The sequence below is a fragment of the Chrysemys picta genome, chromosome 7 (genome assembly GCF_011386835.1).
Source record: "Chrysemys picta bellii isolate R12L10 chromosome 7, ASM1138683v2, whole genome shotgun sequence".
Classification (NCBI taxonomy): domain Eukaryota; kingdom Metazoa; phylum Chordata; order Testudines; family Emydidae; genus Chrysemys; species Chrysemys picta.
In genome coordinates this window covers 15,376,814-15,401,569 of record NC_088797.1, presented here as the reverse complement: position 1 = coordinate 15,401,569, position 24,756 = coordinate 15,376,814, and the positions used below count along the sequence as shown (strand labels likewise).

At 41.6% G+C, this 24,756-nt stretch overlaps 1 protein-coding gene across 3 annotated transcripts; it reads right to left on the bottom strand.

Annotated features, from left to right (window-relative positions):
- Positions 1 to 374: 374 nt before the first annotated feature.
- Positions 375 to 24,457, bottom strand: EDEM1 (ER degradation enhancing alpha-mannosidase like protein 1). Of its 3 annotated transcripts, none has more exons than XM_065552927.1 (12): positions 23,872 to 24,457; positions 19,344 to 19,416; positions 15,797 to 15,900; positions 13,982 to 14,177; positions 11,149 to 11,332; positions 10,335 to 10,509; positions 9,593 to 9,713; positions 8,596 to 8,766; positions 7,839 to 7,912; positions 6,504 to 6,600; positions 4,829 to 5,017; positions 375 to 3,905 (listed from the first exon to the last, which is right to left on the bottom strand). In XM_065552927.1, the coding sequence occupies exons 1-12, from the start codon at positions 24,297 to 24,299 to the stop codon at positions 3,816 to 3,818; spliced, it is 1,902 nt and encodes a 633-aa protein (XP_065408999.1). In that variant the 5' UTR covers positions 24,300 to 24,457; the 3' UTR covers positions 375 to 3,815. The 3 variants fall into 3 exon arrangements, with proteins under 3 accessions (XP_065408999.1, XP_005288571.3, XP_065409000.1); XM_005288514.5 differs by having other exon boundaries at positions 13,982 to 14,153; positions 23,872 to 24,453; XM_065552928.1 differs by lacking the exon at positions 23,872 to 24,457 and adding an exon at positions 21,476 to 22,732.
- Positions 24,458 to 24,756: the final 299 nt, after the last annotated feature.

Below are 24,756 nucleotides of genomic sequence, written 5' to 3'. Positions count from 1 at the left end.
ACAGCTAGTAAACATTCACATCTATGTCTCTTAGCCTGTGCGGAGAGTAAACTGTCCTTTACCTAATGCCCTGCCTGCCCACTGGGTAGCCTTACAAACTATAGGGGAAACTGAGGCATGCATAGGCTTAACAAAAATATTATAGAAAACTCCCACTTCATAACCTAGTCCAGCCTTCTCAGCCAACAACTAAGACAGACTTTTGGAAGGTGTACCGGGGTGGGTGGAGGGGAAATGTGCAGACTACATAGTCCATGAAAGAAATGAAGATGTGTAATCTACAAACTGCACCATGGGACTCCCAAAGTTACACTGTTAAAACCTCTTACATCCCCCTTCCCTCTTCAAAGGAAAAGAAAAAAAAAACAGAAAAGTCAAAGATAGCCTTTTAATACAAATTTGTAAAACCTTACTTTAAGCAATTTTGACAAAATTTCTTAGGACATTTATAAAAGAACATTTGGTCCTTTTACAAGTCTTTCCCCTCCCCCAGTTAAATACATTTTACAACAATTAAATATACATACAATGCAATTTTAATTAGAAAAATTATATTGCACATTACACTGAGACGTACAACATTACAAGTATCAGCAAGTCATCCCAGCAGTATTTTCAACTTGGCTCTAATACTTAATTAAAAATAGATTTTCACACTAGTGCCCTAAACATAAGATGTGGCCTTTGTTTTGCAATGTTTTATTTCAAAAATACTTTTAAGAAGGGGGGTGCAGGGAGAAGGAAAAATTGGATCATTTGAGGACACTGTGTCTTTCACCTTCAGGTCACCAGATTAAATCCAGTACCATAGTAACCCAAGTTTATTACTATGGGAAGATGGCTATTAGGTGATTATGAAAAGCAAATTGGTGATGTCAGCCCTGTTTCTAGCAGACAGGTGACTACATCCCATTTGGCGTCACGGCTAGTGATCTGCACTGAAAAGTCATGGAGAGTCAACTCTTCTCCATACTAGATGTAATGTATTCATCTAATACAAGGCTGAGGCACACCAGCTGGACAGAGCAGAGACGCCTGCACTGCCTCTGCCCATACTGTACCAATTCCGCAATTAAAGAAGGTCAGTCTAATTTTGGCAATCCACATAAAAATGAAAAGTGTAATCCTAAAATTAAAAACTTGAGAAAAATAAAAATTGTACAGCCTGGTTAAACCAACTGTTCCTTTGAGAATTACCCAAATTTAACATATACTTTTACTTAACCCCCCAACTGGAACTTGCATTTCAGCTCAATTTTTCAGAAGGCACAAACACTACTGTAAGTAGTAGGGCATATAATGCGTGTTCAAAGGGCTTAACTGAGGATCGGGGAGGTTTTGCTGTCACCAGAAGTAGTCACCAGGACACCTGTTGGCATGAACTAATTGCTTACAATAGATTGTAAGCTGCAAGTTTTGGAGGCCCTATGTAGGTTTCTTTTCACATTACTAACTTTATTAAAGTTTCTCACTTCAAATCACCGGCTAGTAAGAGGTCTGGCCCAGGTAGCAGCATTTTGGAATGCCCGGATATTTTTGCTTTATGCCTTCCCCAGCAGACAGAATAGGCTTCTTCCATATACCCTTTGCACTTAAATTAGCAATTGAGGCTCATTGTATCACCCGCATTCCCCTAATACATCTTTGGATCACAACACCTTGGAAGCATGTTTTGCTTTAAAATAGGCACTGAAGTGACTATGAAATATTCTAGTAATAGTTTTGAAACCCATAATTAAGAAAAAATACTATATAGCTCAGGATGCATCTAACTTCAAAAAGGCACCAGACCCTCATACACATGTTTTGGGAACTTTACAGCTGCTACCTGTCATAAGTCTCCCTCTCCTCCCCCATTCGCAAAAGTTACCAGGTAAAAATAGGAAGACAAGATTTTGTTTCCTGAATACATGATAAATCTGTTAGCCAGAACAGAAAAGTCTAGTTGGAGGTCCCTGAGATGCATCTGTATACCAAGTTAAGCATGCGCCTCATATACATGGACTTCATCACGTTTGTTATAAATGTTTTATGAAAGCAACATATGGCTTATGAATAACTTGATTTCTGTCATAAGACTAAGATGATCTGTATATACACACACATTAAGTTTGGCTCTGTTACTTTGAAATTCCTATTGAAGTTTTAGCTCTATAAGTAAGAAACAATGTGGTAGCTGAATACACTAACTGCAGCCTAAAAGAGATTTTAAAATATAGATTTAACTGATGAGAAGCACTAAAAATAGTAACCCTTAAAATAAGTTGTGTTTCAGTCTCAGTTGAAGGGATTTTTTTTCCTCCTTCATGACATACTGTCCCAAATTCACTTGCTTTCTTCCCAAGTATTCACACAGTCATCCTCAAGCATGCCTGAGCTGCACTTGGTGCAGCTGAGGGGCAGGTGGCAACCAGCCAGTTTTCCATTCTCCCCCCCCGCAGCTCATCATTGAGGCACAAAAGGGACTTTCACAGGGGAAGATTGAGTTACTAGCCACTATGGGCCTGACCTGTGAAATGCTGGTGTACTTCCTGAAAGTTGGTGAACGCACTCCACTGCTACCGTTTTCGATAGAGGGATCTCAGCATGCTGTAGGCTCTGTATGAATTCCTCAACCATGGCAACACCCATCAGCATGTACAGTACAATATTGGACTGAATTCACAGAAAAAAAAAGATATAAAGAATCCAACATTCTTTGGGATATGCCTAAGAGGCAACATCCTTCCAGTATTTAAAATACCAACTTCAGTTTCTTTGGGACTCAACATTGTATGACCAAGGCACTCCAAAAGTAACTGACTCCATTTAACACAAATATATTCTCAAAGAAAAGCTCAGTTTTTTTCATGAGGGAAGGTAAGCTTAAGGCACTAACCCCAAAAGCACTACCAACAATATAATTACTTTGTTTTCATATTGTCAGATAATTGTATACTTCTTCAGGATCTCTTTACAAAAGGCATTAGAGATTAGGTACATGACAGAAATAATCTAAAGAATATTTTGAACATCTGTTCAGCTAAGCAATACAAGGTGAGCAGCTCAGAGAGTTCAGAGTGGCTTGTGCATTTCCCCTACAAAGGCACCTTGTTCTTAAATTATTGGTTTCTATAGCTAGTATGCTTTTGTGAATGTGCAATTCATGTTAAGAACACTGCTTTAAACATCTCATGCCTGTACCGAGAACTTTTCTTTTATGACTAGGAGTTGCCTCTCAAAGCTGTTATTCTAAACACAACCCTGTTTCAACCAAAATCCACTACAAATATTTCTACCTGAGGAACAAATAGCATTGTTATTGCTAGTCAGAACAATCCAAATGATTAAATTTGGTGATAAAATTGCACATTCCCTTTCCTTGCCATCAAAACGCCAAAACATTTTCAACTTCGATACTAAACTTTTTCCAAAGGAACATCATTTACAATACAGCTACAAAAAGGTAGCAAAATTATTTTCATGGCACATGCCAATTGCTTTTTTAAATAAAAAAAAAAAAAATTGTACTCCCAGATTATCCGGACTTCATCTGCAATACAAGGTTTGCTGTATGAACTTTTATCAGGACAGAACTCTGTTCAAATTGTATTTAGAGTTCCCATTGCTTTACTACATTTCATTTTGAAGACTATTAAACTCTATCAAGATCTCACTCTCAGTTTATAGTTAAATCCTTAAGAAACATAGTGGCTATTTAAGTGACTAAGTATATGTAGGGACGCATCACAGGTGTACAGTTGTAGATATCTGTATCAGAATCAGAGTCCACTTTCCTCCTTGCATATTATGAAGCATTACTCTGAAGAACAAATTCAGATCAAACCCACCATCTGATCAATCTGTCTCATGTAAATACTCTTCAGCGGCAACAAGTATCTTCTCTCATCAGGAACCCTATTGCACTGTGAACAAAGCAACAAACAATAAAATTCAAAACTCTGTATAATCAATCATGTACATTCTCTGTACTGCAGTGTTACAATCTCAGGCACTGATCCTGCAAACACGACCAAGTGTAGAGCTTAGCACCATATGCAATGGTCTCACTGTCCAACAGGATTACTCCTGGCAGTAAGTACTGCTGGGCCTGGTAGTGTTTGGGTCCTCACTCTCCCGCCCTTCTGAACCCTGATTAGTACCCCGCACATTTGGTCTTAGGCAAACTTCACAACAAGTCGTGTTCTCTTGGTTTGTGTTTGGAGTTTTTCACATGTTGCAGTATGGAGGAGCACAGGTCACTTGCAAGTTTAAACTAGAGCAAGTTACAGAGAATCCACCATTTAAAGTCTTTAAATCGTGACTGGAGGACTTCAGTAACTCAGTCCGAGATTAGGGGTCTATTACAGGAGTGGGTGGGTGAGGTTCTGTGGCCTGCAACGTGCAGGACGTCAGACTAGACTATCAGGATGGTCCCTTCTGGCTTTAAAGTCTGAGTCTGAGCTGGTAGTTGGGCAATGTACAGAGCTGACCTCTAGGAATGAATGGAGGACACCAATTTACTCTGTGCACATCCCCCAACAATCAGGTGACAATTATTTTCAATTACTATGAAAGAGGACAGTCAGAGCAAGGGACCTAGGATCTGACAGGTTGTGCCATTACCAGTATTCCAAGCCATCCAGACCCATTCAGATACGCATTCTCTCTAATTTTCAAAAGTCTTGAGATGTTCAGTATTTTTAAAATATCTGAATACAAGTTTGCTGCACAAAGTTCATTAGTTACCACTTCAAAGTTGCTTTCTTCTCCCTCATCTGTCAAGGCGTAATATTCCACCACCCCTTTCTCCAACCACACAGCCAGAGACACTTTATATACTGCTTACGTTAGAACTGGAGTTCATGGCTTTTAATTCGTTAGGCTTCAGTTTTTCGGTATTCCTTTCCTCTTCTTCAGGGAAGGTATCTTGCCATAGCGAGTCACGAAAACGTTTATCCACAGACACAATGTGCCCCTCAGTAGTAAACATATATTTATTTCCAGATTTGTGCACTGGATTCTCTTCATCAAACAACTAAACAAGAGGCAAGGGAAAGAGATAAAGCATGACGCTATCCATCTAATGAAACTCATGTTTGTTACCAGAACATTCATCAAATGCATGCGCACTAATTCAACATGACACCAAACAAGTCAGTACACCAAACAATCTTGTCACATTTTTTGAGATTGGAGGCACACATTTCCATTAGAGTAAAAGGAAACTATAATTTTAGGGTGGGGGTTGTTTGTAATTCTAAAAGCAGAGTGCAAACGGTGGTAGTTAGAAGATGACTACTCAGTACGAGAGCTGAATACTCTAAGCACTCATTTTGCACTAATTTACGTGCTTACATGAAGTGTACAGACAAAAGATATTTTTCTGAGGAATTCAAAAATTTATAACATGAATCATTATGGCAGCCAGCCTTTCCCTTCCCCGCCAGCACTGTGCAATCTATGTCACTGGACATTCTTAAGAACAGGTTAGGCAAGCACCTGTCAGGGATGGTCTAGGACAGTGGTCTCCAACCTTTTTATGACCAAGATCATTTATTGAATGTAAGGCAACCCAGGATCTACTCCGTGCCCCACCCCCACACTCCCAAAGCCGCCCCCACTCACTCCATCCCCCTCCCTGCACCCTCACTCACTTTCACCATGCTGGAGTAGGAGGTTGGGGTTTAGGAGAGGGTGCGGGCTCTGGGTTAGGGCCCCAAGGGGTTCGCGGGGGGGGGGGGGGTGCTCTGGGCTGAGCCTGGAGCAGGGGGTTGGGATGCAGGAGGGGGTGAGTGGTGCAAGTTCTAGGAGGAAGTCTGGGTGCAGGAGGGAGCTCTGGACTGGGGCAGTGTGTTGGGGTGCAGGAGGGGTTATGGGGTGCAGGCTCCAGGAGGGGGCTCAGAGTGGGGCTTGGGATGCTGGCTCTGGGAGGGGGATCAGAGCTGGGGTGTGGCCTCCTGCTGGTCAGCACTCACTTCCAGCAACTCCCGGTCGATGGCAGGTGCAGCGAGGCTAAGGCAGGCTCCCTGCCTATCCTGGCCCCACACCACTTCCAGAAGGGAGCAACGCGCCCCTGCGTCCCCTGGGAGGAGTGTGGGGGGTAAGTGGCTCCACACACTGCCCCTCTCTGGAAGTACCACCCCCGCAGCTCTCCCGGCCGCCTCCCACCCCTGGGGCCACGCTGGTCACTTCTGGGAGCAGCATAGGGCCAGGGTAGGGAGACTGCCTTAGCGGCAGCCACACTGCACTGCCAGAGATCACAACCAACTGGGAAATCTTCTAGGATCAACCAGTTGATCACAATCGACTGCTTGGTGACCACTGGTCCAGGAATACTTAAATCCTGCCTCAACAAGGGATGGAGGAGGGGGGATGGGTTTCATGACCTCTTAAGGGCCCTTCCAGCCCTGCATTTCTACGATTATTATTGTTGCTTGCCTGCAGTCCCTACAAGAAAGCTTCTTCCTTGTAATATAAAGTTCCCGAGTGTTTTGGTGATTGTGATAGACGTAAATACATACCAGATACAAATATTTACATGTTTCACTGAGAAAGAAGCTCTCCATCCGGTCCTCTTTTGACTTCTCTATGACATGATGCAATGTAGCATAGCCACATCTAAAATTAAATTTAGTTTGGATTTATTTCCACCCTATTTGACATTTAAGTCACATTCCTAACTTCATTCAGACCAAATGCCAAGCATGGGTTGAAGTTAAAGTTAAAATTAAAGTAAGATGAGACATCTCACACTTTAAAAAGATAGAGGTTTATACCACTACTGTTATTTGTGAACTAAGCCACACATTTTGTTATACAGTACTAGCCTAAAACAAATGTATTGGGATAACCAGTGCAATACAATAGATTTATAGCAAGAATCCAGATTGGTCAGAGAATGACCATACAGAGTCCTGATCTCTGCCTTCACAGTTTAACAACTTCTCTGGGAAACTGAGGAGGGCTGCCAACAGTCTCTTGGTCTTCCTTATAGCCACAACTTGGGGTATCATTAGGAATACATAAAGGCAGTTGTCATCCAGCCTAGTACTCTTGCTGCAGTTATATTTCACAAGTCTTGAACAAATATTTGGTTGCTGGATGACTGTTGAAAAGTAATAAAAACAAATTCTGTGCCTTAAAATGTGCAAGTGAAAGATAATCTAGGGTCATTTTGCAACACAGAGAAGCTACATTTCAGAGTGTTTTATTTGGAATCACTGTATTTATTTTAGCAGATAGGTCTAAAACCATATTACCTCAAGTTTCCTGTAGGAGACCTGCAATAACATTAGTAAAATAGGTACCAAGCCCATACTCGAACATCAATGGCACCATTTAAGAGTAACTTTTGTTTTGATAAGGAGGTAGTCTCAAACCAAAATGTCAGATCAGAGAACCCCTAAATTTTGATTAAGTCCAAACTTAAACTAGAGATTGGTCTGAGGTGAGGAATATTCCTCTTAAGAGAATATAAGCAAGTCAGTTTTCTCCCTTTTGCCAAAAACTGACCCAATTCTCTGGAAAAATAGTATCAAGATAAAAAGACATTACTGAAAGGATCTTTTGTTTAAAAAAATAAATACATTTAGAAAACATTCAAAAAAGCACTCTGAATATTCCTTCCCAGTTGAAGATGCAGATTTCTACCTGAAGACAAGCCAGTTACATCACATGTATATGCTGACTCAGATAAGAAACCTCCAGAATTTATTATTAAATGTAACTTTTAAGTACTTTGTCATCTTTCTGAAAAAAATATTTATCACCTCTTTACATTTTCAGATCATTTAAAGTCTTTAACAAACAAATACACATTGACAGTGGACAGAAGGGTAAGGACTTTGAAAACTGACTTGACTTTTGTATATTTTTCCAGACTCTGAAGAATATCCATGCCTACATGAAGGTAAAAAGGATTCTTTGTGGCCTGGGTAGAGAAAGAAAAGAAAGAAAGAAAAAAGTCAGGAATTCAAAATATTGTCAAGCTGGTATTTATTATGGTGGGGGTTTATTGGAACACATTCTCAAGATAGCCATTTTTAGACAAACTATTCAGTGCCCCCACTGTTTCCTGGCGCTTTTCATAACTTGCCCCAGTGGAAAGGTCCTGTTGGGCCTGCCCTCTGGAAGAGAACAGATGCAGGAATCTTTGTTGGTTTTCTGGCAGAGAGAAGCTGATGGTTTAAAAAAAGTATTATGGCTGCCTTTGGACTAAATCAAACTGTGCCAGGTGAACCTGAGAGAGAGGTGGTTACATGCCTTTGCACAGATCCTGTTTCCACTGTAACAGCTGCCACACTAAGTTTAAATATTAATTCTGCCATATAAGTATTTGTTCAAGGACCTGCTACGTGACACATCTGAAAGAAGGCATTTTGAGTGTGTTAGAGACGACTTATAGTATAGCGTCTGTTCAAAGCAAGCAGCACATACTGTTTTACATGTCTAAAACACAGTTCGCTAGGGAGACTTTCTATATAAAAAATATTTTTGATGGACTGGCATGAGGTTTGCTGCCTGACCATGACCAAGTACATAACAGAAAAAGCAGAGGTGCATTCTGAAACCACAACACTTATATAGGCCATATTCTTAAAGAATGAGAAGTACCTGGTAAAGAAGATAGGTAGATTCCACCAACTCTGGCCTCAGTGGATAGAAGAGGACATCTGGTGCCTGTAATTGCCAGTTGTACCTCTCTGGAAGAGCTCCATATCGTTTCCATATGGCATAATAGAAGGCATGGAGACAAATAGCATCTTCCACATCTCCTATTAAAACCTAGAAATAATTAACAACGATAAACATGTGCATGTAAGAAACACTATGCTAACACAACGCAGAGACAGTAATTCACTTTTCATCCCACATATTGCATTGGATGCCCAGATGTAACATACGCCTCAAGAGGGAAGAGGCCCGAATAAAAGCAGAATCATACTGTTAGTTCATTCACACCAGAAACATTGGCATTAGGGAGATTATATCAACACATCACAGATCGCTAAATGGTAAGATTAGCATCAGAATTAATTCTTGAAAACTGGGGACTAGTTTACGTCTAGTGAAGTGCAGGCCAAGTTTCTCAGCACCGCTTTGCTGAGTTCAGTCTTAGGTTCAGTCTTAGGCAGAGTTACCCCGCTATCTAGTCTTGGCCCTCTCTTTTGCAGACAGTCAGCCATGACAAACTGGTTGCTGGGTTTGCAGGGGACTCCAGGATATGGTCGGACCAAAGGCGCCAACTCCGTGGGTGCTCCAGTCCTGGAGCACCCATGGAAAAAAAATGAGTGGGTGTTTAGCACCCACTGGCAGTGAGCTCCCCACTATCTCGCCAGTGCCTCCTGCCCACCGGTGGCCCCAATGATCAGCCCCAATTATCAACCCCTCCTCCTTCCGCCCGCCGTAGATCAGCTGTTTTGCGGCATGCAGGAGGAGTGGGGGGCGGGACAGGGGCTGAGCGGGCGTTGAGCACCCCTAGGGAAAGGAAGAAACTGGCACCTGTGGTTCAGACTCTCACTTGTGGCCAGAACTAACATTAAAACGAACATCTCTAATAAACCAACCCACCCTACTACCTAGTCTCCAAAAGACTGAAAATTGAGATTACCTGTAGCCCAGGAAAAAAGGCTTGCAGAGAATCAATCCAGGTGTTCATCAGCTGTCCACTGAACATATTTACGTTAACATAAAGAGGAGGGTCTCCTTCACCTTCATTACAGGCTTCCCGTCTGAAAAGCAACCATAACACATGAACGTTTCATTTTCAGGAGAGCACAAGGCATTTTAATGCTAAATTCTTACAACATTGCCATAACTTACAACTATCACAAACTGTGAATTCTACAGATGTGGGGATACTATATTTTTTTGAGCCTATGCTATTATAAGTCATTAGGAAAACAGGGTTAATCCCATATAATATTCATTATTTATATAAATTCAGAGCCTAATCCTACTCTCACAGACATCAACGGGAGTCTTACCACTGACACAAGAAGGGTAAGATTGGGCCCTAAACAAGCATGTATAGTACTGTTTCTCTCTCTCGCACGCACTCACACACCCTTCCCTCCCTCTGAGATGGTCTGTCTTTTTTTACTACTGTCCCAAGTAATAAATACTGGTTTAAATGTACAGTGATTTACCATTTCTCTTCTCTCCCCCATCAACTGATCTATGTAGGAGTACTATTGGTGCAAATTTCAAACAACAGTGGTCAGATAATTCCATCAAGGAAAAATTGTTTGAGAGCACAGCTTCTCCAAAGAGAGCAGCTGATACTATACAACTCATCACCCAGCACTGGAGCGTTTGTAAGTTTAAGAAAATCATAGCTGTGGGAAACATACCCTCTTCTTAAGTAGTTCTGAATACTTCGATATGCATCATTGAACATCTCTAGGTCTTCCTTTTTTCCAAAAAGGATGTAAGACTTCAATAGATACTCATAGAATGAATCCAAACCTGCTCCTAAGCCACTTTGCTTTCCAACCCAATGGCCAGTTTGAATATTCACGACATTTCCTTCAGGGATAGACAGACAGAAAGACAAAGATTTATGTCTAAAACATTTCCTGGTGGATATTTTAGTTGAAGCACAGGTGACAACTCATTTTTAAAGTTCCAATTCTTGATCTGCACATATTCGAGTTACAAAATAACTATAAGGAAAAAGTATTGTCAAAAAGTTAATGCTTGTTTGCTCAAGGAACGAATTAAGCTTAGTACTCTCATGCAGTTATTCAAAAACTAACGGTCCTATCCTGCAGCCTTTACTCACATGCTATTTTAATTTATGTTAATGGAGCCTACATATGTAGGAACTTCAAGTTTGTGCCATACTCAGAAATTGATTTCACAATTGTGGTTTTTTTGGAAAAATCCAACCATCAGGGGTTTGTGTCCTGGATCTCTATGATGCTTTCCCTGTACATCCACAGAACATCACAGACAGATAACAAGCGTACATATGTAGAGAGCCCACAATATCAAAGTCAGATAGAAGATAAGTGGTGCCCTTTATATACTGGAGAATGTGTGAAGCACTACTGTGCAGGAAGTCGGGAATCTAAAAATAGAAGGACGGGAGACAAGACAGTTAATACATCCTGTTCTGACTGAAGTGACTAAGACATCTGGAAAGCACATGGGAGCATTGACTACCTAATAGTCCAGTGTCGTTGCTCCTAAGACTCCACAGTGCTTTAACAGCTCGCCGTGCCACCCATTCAAACGTGGAATCTCCAAGCAGCCGGCTAAGAATGCCAAACTCCACCAACAAAGAGCCAGCGCCTGCAGTACAGGTCTCATTATTGCTGTCAGGAGGGACTCCCGTCTTTAGATTCACCTGTGAAACAGATACAGGAGCTTCAGTTGCTCAACATGTCAAGCAACGAGTGCTACAATATTCTAAGTTCCACTCTTAGCTGTATTATAGATGCCAGGCTTTTTAATGGAGTGCGCATTAGTTACATATAGTGAGAAGAGATTAACTTCCCACCAATTGGAGCCAGAGCTGAATGTATTGCAATCGGAATTCAAACTTCGGTCCCTGAAATTAGATGTCTAAGTAGGATTTATATGCCTAAGTAAACAGCCCCTGATTTTCAGAAGTGCTAAGCATACAATTACTAAACTGCAAGTGCTCAGCACCTATGAAATTCAGGTGCTTAATTTTGTGCATTGAGGTTTGTAAACTGTGAATTACAGCTTTCCTCTTCTGTGCACCTCAACTTGTTCCCAGGAATGAAAGGACACTGGCAATCTCTTTATACTACATATAAAATATATTGTTATGTCTACGTCCACACTACATACAGTGGATGCAAACATAACAGCTCAAAAAGTAATTACAATAATCCTTTAAAATTCACTTGGTTGTTGTGAAGAAGAGAAATACATCCCAATAAAGAAGACTGAGGTAGGACACCACATTTCATCTGCAGAATAGGTGATCCATTCTGAAACTGCAACATTGTAGCTAGAAACAATTACCTAAATGATGAGCTAATCTTCTGCTATGAGATGCTATGCATCTTTCACAATTAAAAAAAAAAAAATCTTTCTGCAGAATCCACATTTAAGTCCATTACTACTTTATGGCAGAGATAATGTTCTCATTCTCAACAGTGTTTAGTGGGAATCTCATAATTCTGCACATTTAAAGAAATATTCTGCCTTCACACTCGAATAAGGAATCTCAGTGCAGAGATAACTTAGATCTTCAGCAGCTGCAAGAGGCCCTCACCAATGGCGTACAGTTTTATCTGCACAAGATAGCCAAGAAATAAATGGCCATCAAGACAGGATTGCTATCTCTGCCCTATAAGAATTATTTCCCATTAGTTAGAGGGCACTATGGGGTAAGCCTGGACTCCTGCTACCCACCATACTGCGTTCATTCTGCAAAGGAGTCAGTGCAGCACTGTTCACAAGCACTAAATTCCAGGCCTTGAAAAATTTACTTGATACCTGTGAGCCCAAGGATAAAGCTTAATAGCCAGAATGAAAGACAACTGACCTGCCATATGCGTGCACACACTCTAATTGTAAAGAAACAACCGTTTTTATTCAGTAATATTAATTTAATGATGTGTGAACATAAGTTAACTGGCAATAACCCCCACAAACCTCTTGCTTATGTCCGACTCATTAAACCTTTCTTGTCTTCAGGTCACCTTTTCTTACAGGTCCATCACAAGATAAATTGACCTGTGCGATCTTCAGTTCCTACCCCCACGCCCTCATTTCCTGGCTGCCATGATGGTGGTGGAGACTCAAGGGGTATCTCCTCTACTCTTCTCCTCTCCTCTCCCAGCCTTCACTTGAGTGCTTCCCCTGGGGCAGCTCTTGAACAGAACTATATGGATGCATTGGACTTTCTCCAAGAGCAACCCATCCGAGTGAAATGGTCCCAAATCCTTGTCAATTTCATTACTGCCCACAATGTTCCGAACAGCAAAAACTAACAAGACACTTGTTAGACAGGCTCTCCAGTGAAATTGAAAACGGACAATAGACCTGGTTGGAAAAAGTGTAATAAGAATTCTTCCCTTGCTCCAGGATTTTAAGAATGTCAATATTCAGAAAGTTTTGAACCGCTATATAGTTGGCCAAAACGTGGGAGGAAGGTTTTCACACACACAAAAAAAAAAAAAATCAGCGTTTTTCCTGTTCCTTCCTTAGCCTCCACCCCAGTTTCAAAGAGATGAACCTGGCAAAGAAGTCAATTTGCAGACTCAGGAAAAAGAGACTGCATCGATTTACTATTCAACATTGGAATGTTTCTTTTGCAACACTAAAGACTAGAAACATTTTAAGCAAAAGCTTGGATTCTGCAGATGTTGATGGCTTTCAACTTGCCATAGGTAAGCAGATTTTTCTAACTCAGCAAAGTTCATTTAAGTCATATATATAAAAAAGTAAATGTCAGTGGTAAGCCAGCTGCCATGCGTTACCTCTCATTTTAGAGTGCTGATATAATACATAATAATTTAAACTAGTGTCCATGCTTCTATTCTGGATGTGCACTATTTTGGTATTAATTCACTGATGCTACTGAAGTAACTCTACAGACATGCCTCCCTGCATGGTAACAGTTAATTTTAGTTGGAACCTTCTAAATTAAGATATTTAATGTATACAGTACTTTAAAGTCAACACATAGCACCGTGAGTAATGACGAAGAGTTCGAAATAAGTCTGTACAGTTTGGCTAGAGTAAAGGAGAATATAACTACCTACTCTACATTCTCTGAACAAAAAAAGTTTAGGCATATCAGAGATGTTAAGTTTTTAATCTTTAGCCTGGCATCTACAGAGTGGAAAAGTGGGCTCTAAACAAGTCTGCATAGTACTGGAAAATACAGTAAGTCACATTTGATGCCCACAGCTGTACCTTTTAGATAAAAGAAAGATTTCACTACTTTGCATTTCCTTACAAAGACAAGCATAAGGAAGTTACCTCCGTATATCAATACAGATTGTATCACACCTACCCGAGGATACGGAATTCCAGTTTTGGTGTTCTCAAAGGCAGGTAGCAGCCTCACTGCCAGGTCACGAGCCATATGTAAGAGTTCATCATCATAATCTTTAATGGTCATGTCACCAAAGGGTTGCTTGGTATCTGTAATTATTATGTGGGCAGAAAGCAGACTTCCCAAAACCCTATTGGAAGAGAGATTGCAGAACCTTAAAAAAAAATCCACAGAATTTGCAATATGAACTCTAATATCCTGCCTCTTGCAGTGTGGCCAATACCTAATGCTACAAAAGAACACTGAGCAAACCTGGTAAAACTCCATCGGTCTGAAGGTTAGGTCCTATCATAAACTGAAATTCAATAAGACAGCTAAGACTGGATGCAGTTATCTCAACATCTCCATTCACAATACGCAAATTTTCTCTTTAGTTTTACTATACGAACAGATTTAGTTCAACTGTGAGAACACTTATAAAGAATCTTGGCACACAGTGCCTTTTAATAAGCCTCAAAAATGAGCCAGTCAGGCAGTGAAGGACTATTACATACGTTGAAAAAGAGGAGTGATTCAGAGAGGACATAACCCACTGTAAAGCTGTAATGAGTTGGGGGAAGAAGGTGGCATCCTTTCTCTCTCACACACATACACACAACCCACCCTTGCTCCCCTCATTCCTGCACCATTAAAGTCAAAGTATACAGTGCAGAAGGCAAAACGAATAACTTCAGTCCTGGGCTGCAGAGACTCATTTGGGATTCACAGACCAAGCACAATGAATGGAGAGCTTGCACCCTTGGAAAGAGCCCTATAACTCCCTCCCTCAGGATTTGATTAGGTAGGGACTTTTGCTCTTATTAGTACAGCTCCACCTTGATACAGTGTCAACATCTGCAAGATCAAATGAAACAGGGCTATGAACCACATAAAAAAAATTTTAAAAGACTTTTTAAAAGCAGGTTAGAGAGCAGAATGTGTCTTCCCACGATGTTAATTAACTCGAGATAAGACACAATAAAATGAGATTGTAACGGAACAATAAATGAGGACAAAAATATCCAAATTTAACCCATATGAGACCTTTCCTGAAATACCAGTTAGACACAAAATCAGAATAAAAATGGATTTTGGTAAGATAGTCAATATCAATGCGTTGGTCCCAACTAGGCTAAATAAAGTGATATTTAGGACATCCTGCACAGCACATATTCTTCAAATGTCTGGGAGAAGAAAAGAAAGGAGAGGAGAGGAGAGGAATTCTAAGATTGGGAAATTATTTTTCTTTTCATTTGCATGGTTTGCAGATTATAGATTGCAGTGAATGGCACTGCTGAACTTCAGTTATACTGGAGTGTTACTTTGATGTGGGGATTTCAGTTATGCAAAGCCTGTCTACAATATATTGACAGGAGCCCCTTTTTAGTGAGCACAACAACATATTTTATATCAATACCCTGAATAAACTCTCCAAAAAAAGTGTGCGGCTGTCCAAATACTGTCTTGCAGTTTGAAATGACTGAGCAAGCAGCATTAAGAATGATTCAATACGAAGAAAATTTAAAAGAAAGACTACCTTAAAAATGATCTCCATAGCACACTTGCCTTTTGTTTTAACCTTGACACTTAACAAAAAGAAACAATAGTGGCACTTGAGAGATAGTTCACTGAGTACACCTTCTAGTCACTCAGACTAACGATACCTAGTGAACAATTAGGAAGCAATGAAGTTTTTTAGACCAGTAAGTTTCTTTTTGAGCAAAGAAACCTCTCTGAATCATTCCCACACACGTAAAACCTCCGTTATTTAGTCAGATATTTATGACCACATACCTGATTGTTGCCTCAAAGACTTGGACTGTAGAATCTTTGTCGAATGAGACTGTGTCAATCACTAACTTCACCGCTTTCTGGAACTCTGAAGAATTTCCCATTACCTTTAACATAAAAGAAAAATATTAAAGAACATAGAGAGGTCAATCAGGTTATTGCACAGAGGAAAAAAGAATTAATGCAGTTTTTATTTTAAGCCACAAATGTGTCATCTGGGTAGAGAATGGTGGCTTTGATATTCCTAGTCAGTGTTTCTATTTATAAACACTAACTTGTCCCCCTTTCCCCTGTACAGCACTTTTTGGAAACTTATTCCACTACACAAGCCAAGAATACTTCACTAAGTAGTTGTAGTGGAAGTACAGAAGGGTATCTAGAACTGCTACAATACATTTTGCCCTTTTTAAATAATACACTTACTTCCCCCCACCTCAGTCAAAACAGCATTCTGAGTCACCTCACACAGCACAAGATAATAAAAACATCTAAAATCGACAAGTCAGCCCTTTCTTGCCTTGTATATTTACTACACTGTTTTGTTTATTTACGCTAGTATGTGTTGATACTCATATGCCTTCAGTTTAGTTTTTAAAGATCTGTTTGCATTTCTTACAATTTGCATAATACCGGGGGAAACAAAGCAATGCTTAGCTAACTTTACCCAATGCTAGCAAGGTCCGTACTAACAACACCTGCAAGGAGATGTAGTTATATTGCTTGTTTCAACAACATTAGTGACAGGAAGTTAAAGGAATTTTTTCTATATAGAGGGAAACATAAAAACAGCCACATTTCCTGTAGAAGCTCAAGAGACGACAAAATATACAAAATAAAGTTATTTCCGCCACAACCATGTATACTGACACCAAGAGTTTTAAAATCAAATTCTCACACTGGTTTTACACTGATGGAACTCCATTAACATCATGGAAGTTACTCCAGCTGTATTCCAGGGTGAGAGGTGAATTCAGCCCTTCCATGAAGCCTCAAGTCCAGCTCAGAGCTTGTTTTCTATGAAGATAAACATAGCTTGTTTTCCTCCCTCCCCCACTTAATTTTCAGCTTTCCACATGTAGCTATAGAACCTGCCCCTTTAAAAAAGGAAGGAGTGTCACAGGTTCTGTTAGGGCAGTACCCAATTCATTATTTGGGGTGTTCTTGACCAAGTAAAAAGGTGCTGACAACCAAAGGCTTGTTTGATTAAGGACACAGAAAATCTGTCTTACAAGTATTGTAGACTGCAGCAACTGCATTTTTAATATAGTAAAGCTGCCACCAGAGGCTACTGCAAAACACTAGCAGGATGAGGAAAGGGACATCAATACTCCACTTTATTAACACAGCTGCATTAGTGTTGTGACAGTGACATGGGATCTATTTTAGCAGCTGTGCCACCTTGTGTTGTGATTGTGAGGCCCTTGGAATAGATGTTTTAGAAACAGATTAATAAGGTTTGTGTTTAGTAGTCGTTCTGATTTATATTTGTTAACGGTGAACTAAATTATGTAATAAGAGAATGGGAGCTGCCCCTTTAAGAATAGCATGAGGGCACAATGAGTGAGTTACAGCGGGGCTAGCCAGTATTCAGAATGAGAGCTGCTACTGCAAAAGGAGGCTGGCTTGTAGCTGTGCATTGAGGAAGTCTCTGTCTGCAAGAACCTCCTAAAGGAAAAGGTTTCAATTTCAGAAGAAAGCCGAGTCTTGTGAATAAGGGTGTAAAATGGTATTTCAAGTTAAGCAGGTTTAGTTCTTGTTTGAAGACCTCAACAGGAAAACAGCCTACAGATGCTATGCAAGAAGCAGTGGATATTCAGTAGGTGGCACTCTTCTACCAGTATTGAGCCAATGCTCTAGTGTGGCCCTGAACAGCAGTATACTGCTGTACGAGAGGAAACTAAAAATACAAGTGGACCTGTGGCCATTAAATATAACATAACACTTTCTTTTTTAAAACCAAAGATCAGATATATCAACATTCATTTTTTTTGAAAGCTGGATTCAAGCTTGGGGTACATGCATTTTAAGGTCCCCTCTACCATTTCAGTTAAAAACATTTTCCCCCTCATTTCCTGCTTTAAGTTCTGTAAATCATTGCTGTGCTCCATCAGACAGCTGCAGCTTTTCACCACAGAGATACAGATCCATTTTAGTGATGAGGAAGTGCTTTAGTTTGCAAAAATACATTGTGATCTTTCAGGAAAGACAGGATGTAGAAGAAAAATATACAACTGCAGAATTCATTTACAGAAGACATTGTCCATCCAATAGCTGTGGACAAATGGTAATTATCTGACTGAAGCATCCAGTTTAAAAACAAAAACAAAACAAAAACTGATCTTACAATGCAAAAAATGAGACTATGGAAAGGCTGTTTATAATTGTATCATATAGGGAAAGTACTCTTCCTTCTGTACTCAGGACTTCATAAAGTTTGAAAACACTTCACAGAGGTAAATATAAAATTTTGGTTAAGAGAAAAAGCCTACCATGTAAAAGTGTAGCCTGTTGTTCAAGAAAGTACCCAGAACACAATCAGTATTATATTTAAGCAAAGGAGGGGTGGGGTACTCAAAAGTGGGCAACATGTAACCATGTTTGTTACATTGAAGCAGGTATAGAATGAGGCCATGTCTACATTGTGGGTCATACTGCAGCGCAGCAACAGCACTGTAGCACCACAGCATAGATGCTTTCTACAGCAATGGACGGGGTTTTCCTGTTTCCAAGAGGTCAACTAGATTGACAGAAGAATTCTGGATTTTTCACACCCCTGCACAGCATAGTTACATTGAGCTAACTTTGAAGGGTAGAGTCGGCCTGATATACGAGTCAATGAAAGAGGAGACTTACAAAAAGTGATCCAAACTTATTACAGCCACAAGAGCCAGGAGCTTGGGATAGTGAAGGAACCAAGCCAGGAAGAGAAAGAACCATGTATTCCAAGAGTGTCTTGAGTCTCCCACTCCCCTCAAGCCTCCTCCCCGACTGATTTTACTCTTTTTCAGGCAGTCCCTCTGACCCCAGTTAAGACACTGCCATCAGGTTATTTAATTAGCAAAGAGACTCATCACTGACAATACTATCCAGATGCATTAAAACGCATTTAACTCAATTTGCAAAATTCAGTTTGTTCTTTTCAATTTCCTAGGCTACCCTTTTCTCTCCTGGTGATTTCTATCTACTTAGATTGATTCAAAGAACTGCAATTTCAAAAATTCTAGAGCTTTGTCCATTTAACATATGTACAGTGTCTGCACAGCTTGAGAATGCTTTATAGAACTATTGCTATCAAAGATTACCTCTAACACAATCAACAACTGAGGCCTGGACAAGATCTTAAAGATTCTCGGTTTTATCTCCTTTAGCCTTTACCATAATGAGTGGCTAGCGTCTCCCCACTGCCACTTGCCTTCCTCTCCTCCCCCAAAAAAGCAACTCTAGTCACCATCCATGTCCTCTTGGAAAATACTTAAGCCACTGCAACTTGTGGATTCTTACCTCCTGCTACGAATTTGAAGATATATACTTTTGTATTTTGACAACTCACCGCTAGGGTATCCAGTGCATCAATCAGAGTTAGAGAGTAGTTTCCCAAGACATCATTGATATTCAGATTTGAACTGAAACAAATACAGTTAAATGTTACATGATAGTTCTGTCTATTTACAATCACCATACTAAAAGATAAATCTTAAAAAAATTAACCAGGCAACACCCTCTGTTATAAAGTCTAAGAATAAGCTGCCAATCTAAGTACTATCATATGTATTTGGGTATTTAATTATTTCCAGGCATATAAGACATTACTTGGGGGGAGTGAAAGGGTCTGATGCTGCTAAGGAGTTTGCTTTGGATTCCCATGGGGGTAAAATTGAGCCCTATGACCCTGTCTTGACTGGCAAAAAAGTACTTTTCAACAGGTTACAAAGGCCTCTTACTCCTCTTCAGGACTCAAGCGGATACATTTGAAGGTGCTTCTGATGCATTATTGTAGCCTAGGCTCTCTCCAGGCTACAATACAGTGAAGTACTCAACCCCTCTCCCCCTCCCATTTATTTTATTTTTTTTGCCAAGGGCTTAGAGAAAGGCATGGTGGAGTTCAAACTGTTTTTCAAGTCTAGCATGTCACTTCCATCTTCTCTATTGACTTCAAGTGTAGATGTCTTTTTTTTTTTTTTAAATAGCGTATTCATTGTACAGCCTTTTCACATTGAATTGTTTGTTCTATCAAAATAAATATGGGCGACTGGATTAGTTTGTTGCAGTCATCCATTTCACTTAACTGTTACACCTATAAAAAGTAGCTTGCTTGTGACAGCCAGGTAGAGGGGCAGGTGAGAATATTTCATATTTATTTTAATAAAAGACCAAACTGACTTTTTTTAAACATACACTTCATCAATTGTTTTCTTATAAAAGAAAAGATACTTTCTGCATAGACTGTATGTAAGACATTGTGAGCAGAACCATAAACTATGGCACATTTGTTACATCTTTAACAAATCTGGAATTGTTATTTTAAATAAAAAAGTGGGCGTGGGGGTAGGGATGTATTGCATTGGAGATCAAGCATTCAGCTTATGTGATTAAGAAGAATTAAAAACAAGCCTGTTATAGTAGTAAAACCTCTAACATGTAAACAGGTAACACACACAGTTGAAATTAAGTTGTTTGGGTAAATGTATATCTGTTGCAACGACAAATGTGTCTTTATTCATTATAAAGAATGACAAGTCTCTAAAGTTGTTCCTTTAAAAATTTACCAGCTTTCTTTTTAAAAGACTACAATTCTTAAGAGTTCAGACTTCAATGGGCTTTCGATCAGGCAGCTAATCTACAGAGTATGGCATTATTCAAGGGTTTTAAATAAACAGTAGGAACTGAGACTTTACAGAGCACATTGCACACATTTGCTATTTGTCGTGCATACAAGAGAGCATACAGGCATGCCAACATCTATGAGCTGAGAACTACAAAAGTACCAGAAAGGAACCTGCACAAAGCTGGTTAACCAGGTGAACAGAGGCTTTCCTTCATCCGGAGAGGATCTCTGAAGTAGTAATAGCAACAGTAACAAGACAGCCATAGATGTTTTACTATCAGCACAAATTTTCTGAAATCTGAACATGATTCTCGCCCTGGGCAGTCCTAAATATTCTATGTACATTTTATAGGACAGCTGTTTTAGCTCTCTTCTGCCATCAGTGAATAGCTATTTCTAAAGAAAAATATGTCTGATTGAAAACAGCTCTCTCTAGAATGAGAGAATGTTAACTTGTTCTCATTTCTCAAAGCTAGAATTCAGTGGCAATTCTAAGCAATGGCCTAGGTTTATGTTTTTAAGGTATTTGCTGAAGTGGCTCTCTGGGATAATCCACTGATGGCCTGTGCCTCTGCCATCCTTCAAGACAAAAGCTAAGAGCTTTTATATAGTTTTGTATAAGGTTGATTTGGTTATTATACAGAGAGAGGGGATGTTGAATATTTTGCTCTGCAATTTACACAACAGGTTGACCTTTTTTATGATTTTTTTTTTAAGTTGGCCAAATGTCTCTGGGCAGTGTGCCAGTAAGTTAAAAATATCCAAATATATATATTAGCAAGTACAGATTTACTGCACAAAAACCCCTACTTTCAGCTTCAAAATGTACAAAGATTAACAGTCACTAAATAACGTACATGTACCCAAGTGCTTCCTGTGGCTTTACCTTCATGTTTGTTTAAACACTCGATGCTACTAAAATGCAGTATCAAATAGGAGACTACAGACCTCTGTACAGGAGGAGAGGATTTTATTTTTATTTTTTTAAAATCCTTCCTGGTAGTATACTTGCCTCACTTCAGATCCAATAGATCAAATTGTGCACTCATTCTGAATTCAACCTCACTGAAGTCAGTGGGATTTAAAACAAACACCAAAAAAAAACAACCCCCAAACAAAAACAGAATTTGCCATTTACAGCATGAAAGCTACACATTTAATTTAAAAATAAATTTCACTTTTTTAAGGCTGCTGCTATGGGAACCAAAACAATAACATCTATAATGTTGACTCAACAACATTAAGCATTTGCAGTATTACCAGTTAGTGCTACTAAAGTGCTTCCATTCTGCTTGCAAAAACTAATAATTTCCTTACAAGCACACATCTGAGAGTAGAAACAATGCTCAAAGCCAAGCCAGTTCTCTACACATATCACAAGATACCTGGGCCATGATATAATTCTATTTGGATTCATTGAGGATTCTTTATCCAGACCACATATACAAGTTCATTCAGCTACATTAAAAGAAGGAAATTATTGTCCAAGTCACTAGCCGTAAAAACAGGCTAACCAAACCTCACTAGTACATAAGAACGACCATACTGGGTCAGACCAAAAGGTCCATCTTGCCCAGTATCCTGTCTTCCAATAATGACCAATGCTAAGTGCCCCAGTGGGAATGAACAGAACATGTAATCATCAAGTGATATGCTCCCTTCCATACACACAAAGGTAATGTAAACCAGAAGTAAAGAACCAGGTAATTTCTGACCCAAGAAGTATTTTTCTATCTTACTGAATTATTGCTCTTTAACAGTCTAACATGGTACTGAGTGGAGAAGTGAAATACGAAGCTGAAAAGATGCCATTTATCATAACTTGACTGGACACAAGATTTTTAAAAGTTACAGTTTGCTCTTTGGCAGTTATAGCAATGCTTGCTGTGTTTTCTTAGAGGAAGCTAAACATATGTGACTCGAGGCATAATCCTAGAATTTAAAAGCATTATGAGGAGATTTAGCTGTCCTATGCCCATGAAAGTCAATGCAAGTCGCACACAATTCCCTATAAAAGTTTAGGAGCTAGATACTTCACTTCTCTGCACTGCCAACTTCAATTTCTACAATCAATTATCTGATTACAACTATGTTTTAAAATAGATGGGACAGAATTAATGCTCACCTCCTGAACAACCTGTAGGTGTCAAGGGGAGGGTGGCCTTGGACTTCGACTGGTTTAACACTAAACACTTCCTGGAGTTATTGGGGCTTCTAGTTAAACTACAGAGGCTGGCAGGCTGCTACTGTACACGTCTTCATTTATAGATATACACTAGGAGAGACAGAGATACCACAATAGGAACATACATATTAGAGCAACAATAAGAATATGAAGAAATTCAGAGAAATAGAGAATGCTCTTCACCAGTTACTGATAGGTGCAACTAGAGCAAGGAGCCATAGTAGAGAAGTGAGCTTGTTGCGCTACTCTGCACTCTGGAGCTGCTGCCATGCTGCATCCCAGAGGTGACTGCATGTCCAGGAGGGATGAAGTGATTCTTGGAAACAGTTTGTAAAGTGACTGTAACTCTTCAATGCAAAAAGCACCATGTAAAAATGACAGTATCCTTGGGCTCTGCATGGTTGGGGCAGAGGGGGTGCATGACCCAGCTGGGCCCTAGGCAGCCACACCCACCAAGGATCAGGGAAATGAACCAGGAATCCATGGCCAGATCTCTCCAAGCAGCTCTCCTCCCTCCCCCACCTCTAGACATGCTTCTCTGCTCCCCAAAGCCCCACCTGCCAACCCCCAGCCCTCCTTTCCCTCCCCTAAGCCGCCATCTTGACAGCCCCCTGCTCCTCACCAAACCCCCTCCCACCCTGCCCCCCCCAACCACATCTTCTCTCTTCCCCAACCCCCATCTTAACAGCCCCCTTGCCTCCACCAAACGGCCACCAACCAGCCCCTCCCACCCTCTACTCCCATTTTAAAGCCCCCCCCACCTCCTCACCAAGCCCCCATCCTGCCAGCCCCCTCCCACCCTAGTCCCCCTCTTCCTCCCCTACCCCCATTTTAACCCCCCCAACTCCTCACCAAGCCCCCAGCCTGCCAGCCCCCTCTCACCCTAGTCCCCCTCTTCCTCCCCTACCCCCATTTTAACTCCCCCACCTCACCAACCCCTCATCCTGCCAGCCCCCCCAGTCCCTCTCTTCCCTCACCTACCCCCATTTTAAAGCCCCCCCCCACCTCCTCACCAACCCCCCCCATCCTGCCACTCCCCTCTCCTCGCCCCCCAGCCCCGCCACTCACGGGTCGGCGCGGTCGGGGCCCCGGCCGCGGCAGTGCACGGGGTTCAGCTCGTCCTGCGGGAACGCGTGCCGCATGTAGTTGTCGTAGCCGAAGACGAACATGCCGCGGGCCGCGTCGCGGAGCTGGGCCCGCAGCTGCGGGGGGAAGGCGCCGCTGTAGCGCTTCTCGTACTCATCGCCCCCGGCCGGGCCGCAGCCGCCGCCCTGGAGCAGACAGCCCCAGTGGGCGCGCCCGCAGCGCCCGGCGGCCCGCGGCTCCCCGCCGGCGGCCCGCAGCCAGGGCGGGTCGGCGGCCCCGCGCGGCGGGAGGGCGAAGGGGAAGCGCTGGTGGAAGCCCAGGCCGGGCCCCAGCGCGGACACCAACCACAGCAGCCCGTGGAGCCCCAGCCTCAGCAGCAGCAGGCCCAGCACCAGCGACCGCCATTGCATGGTCGCGCGCTGCCCACGCTCATAATTTAAAGGGACCCCGCCGCCGCCAGCCAGCCAAAGGCGAACCCCGACTCCCCCCTGCAGCACAACAACCAGCCGGCGGGCCCTTTAAGGGACCGGACAGAGTGTGACACGAGAGTAAATAAGGCAGTCCCGTGCCGGGTCCCGGTTGGTCAGCTTCGCCCTCTACGTCCTTCGCCTGGGGCAGCCCTCTTCGCTCATAGGCTGCCGCGGGATGTCAATCAAAAGGAAAGGCCTTGCCCCACTCTGAGAATGCGGCCGCACGCACGTAAAGCGCCGCTGGGCGGGGCCTAGGGCGGCGAGCTGTCGTGGCAAGCTGCGACCGAGGGGTGTACGCAGGGAGCTGCCCGCCAATGGCGGAGCGCTAGCGGGGGGGGGCCAGTAACGGGAGCCGCCCCCCCCCCCCGGCGTGCTGGCCCTGCGCGGCGGAGAAGCG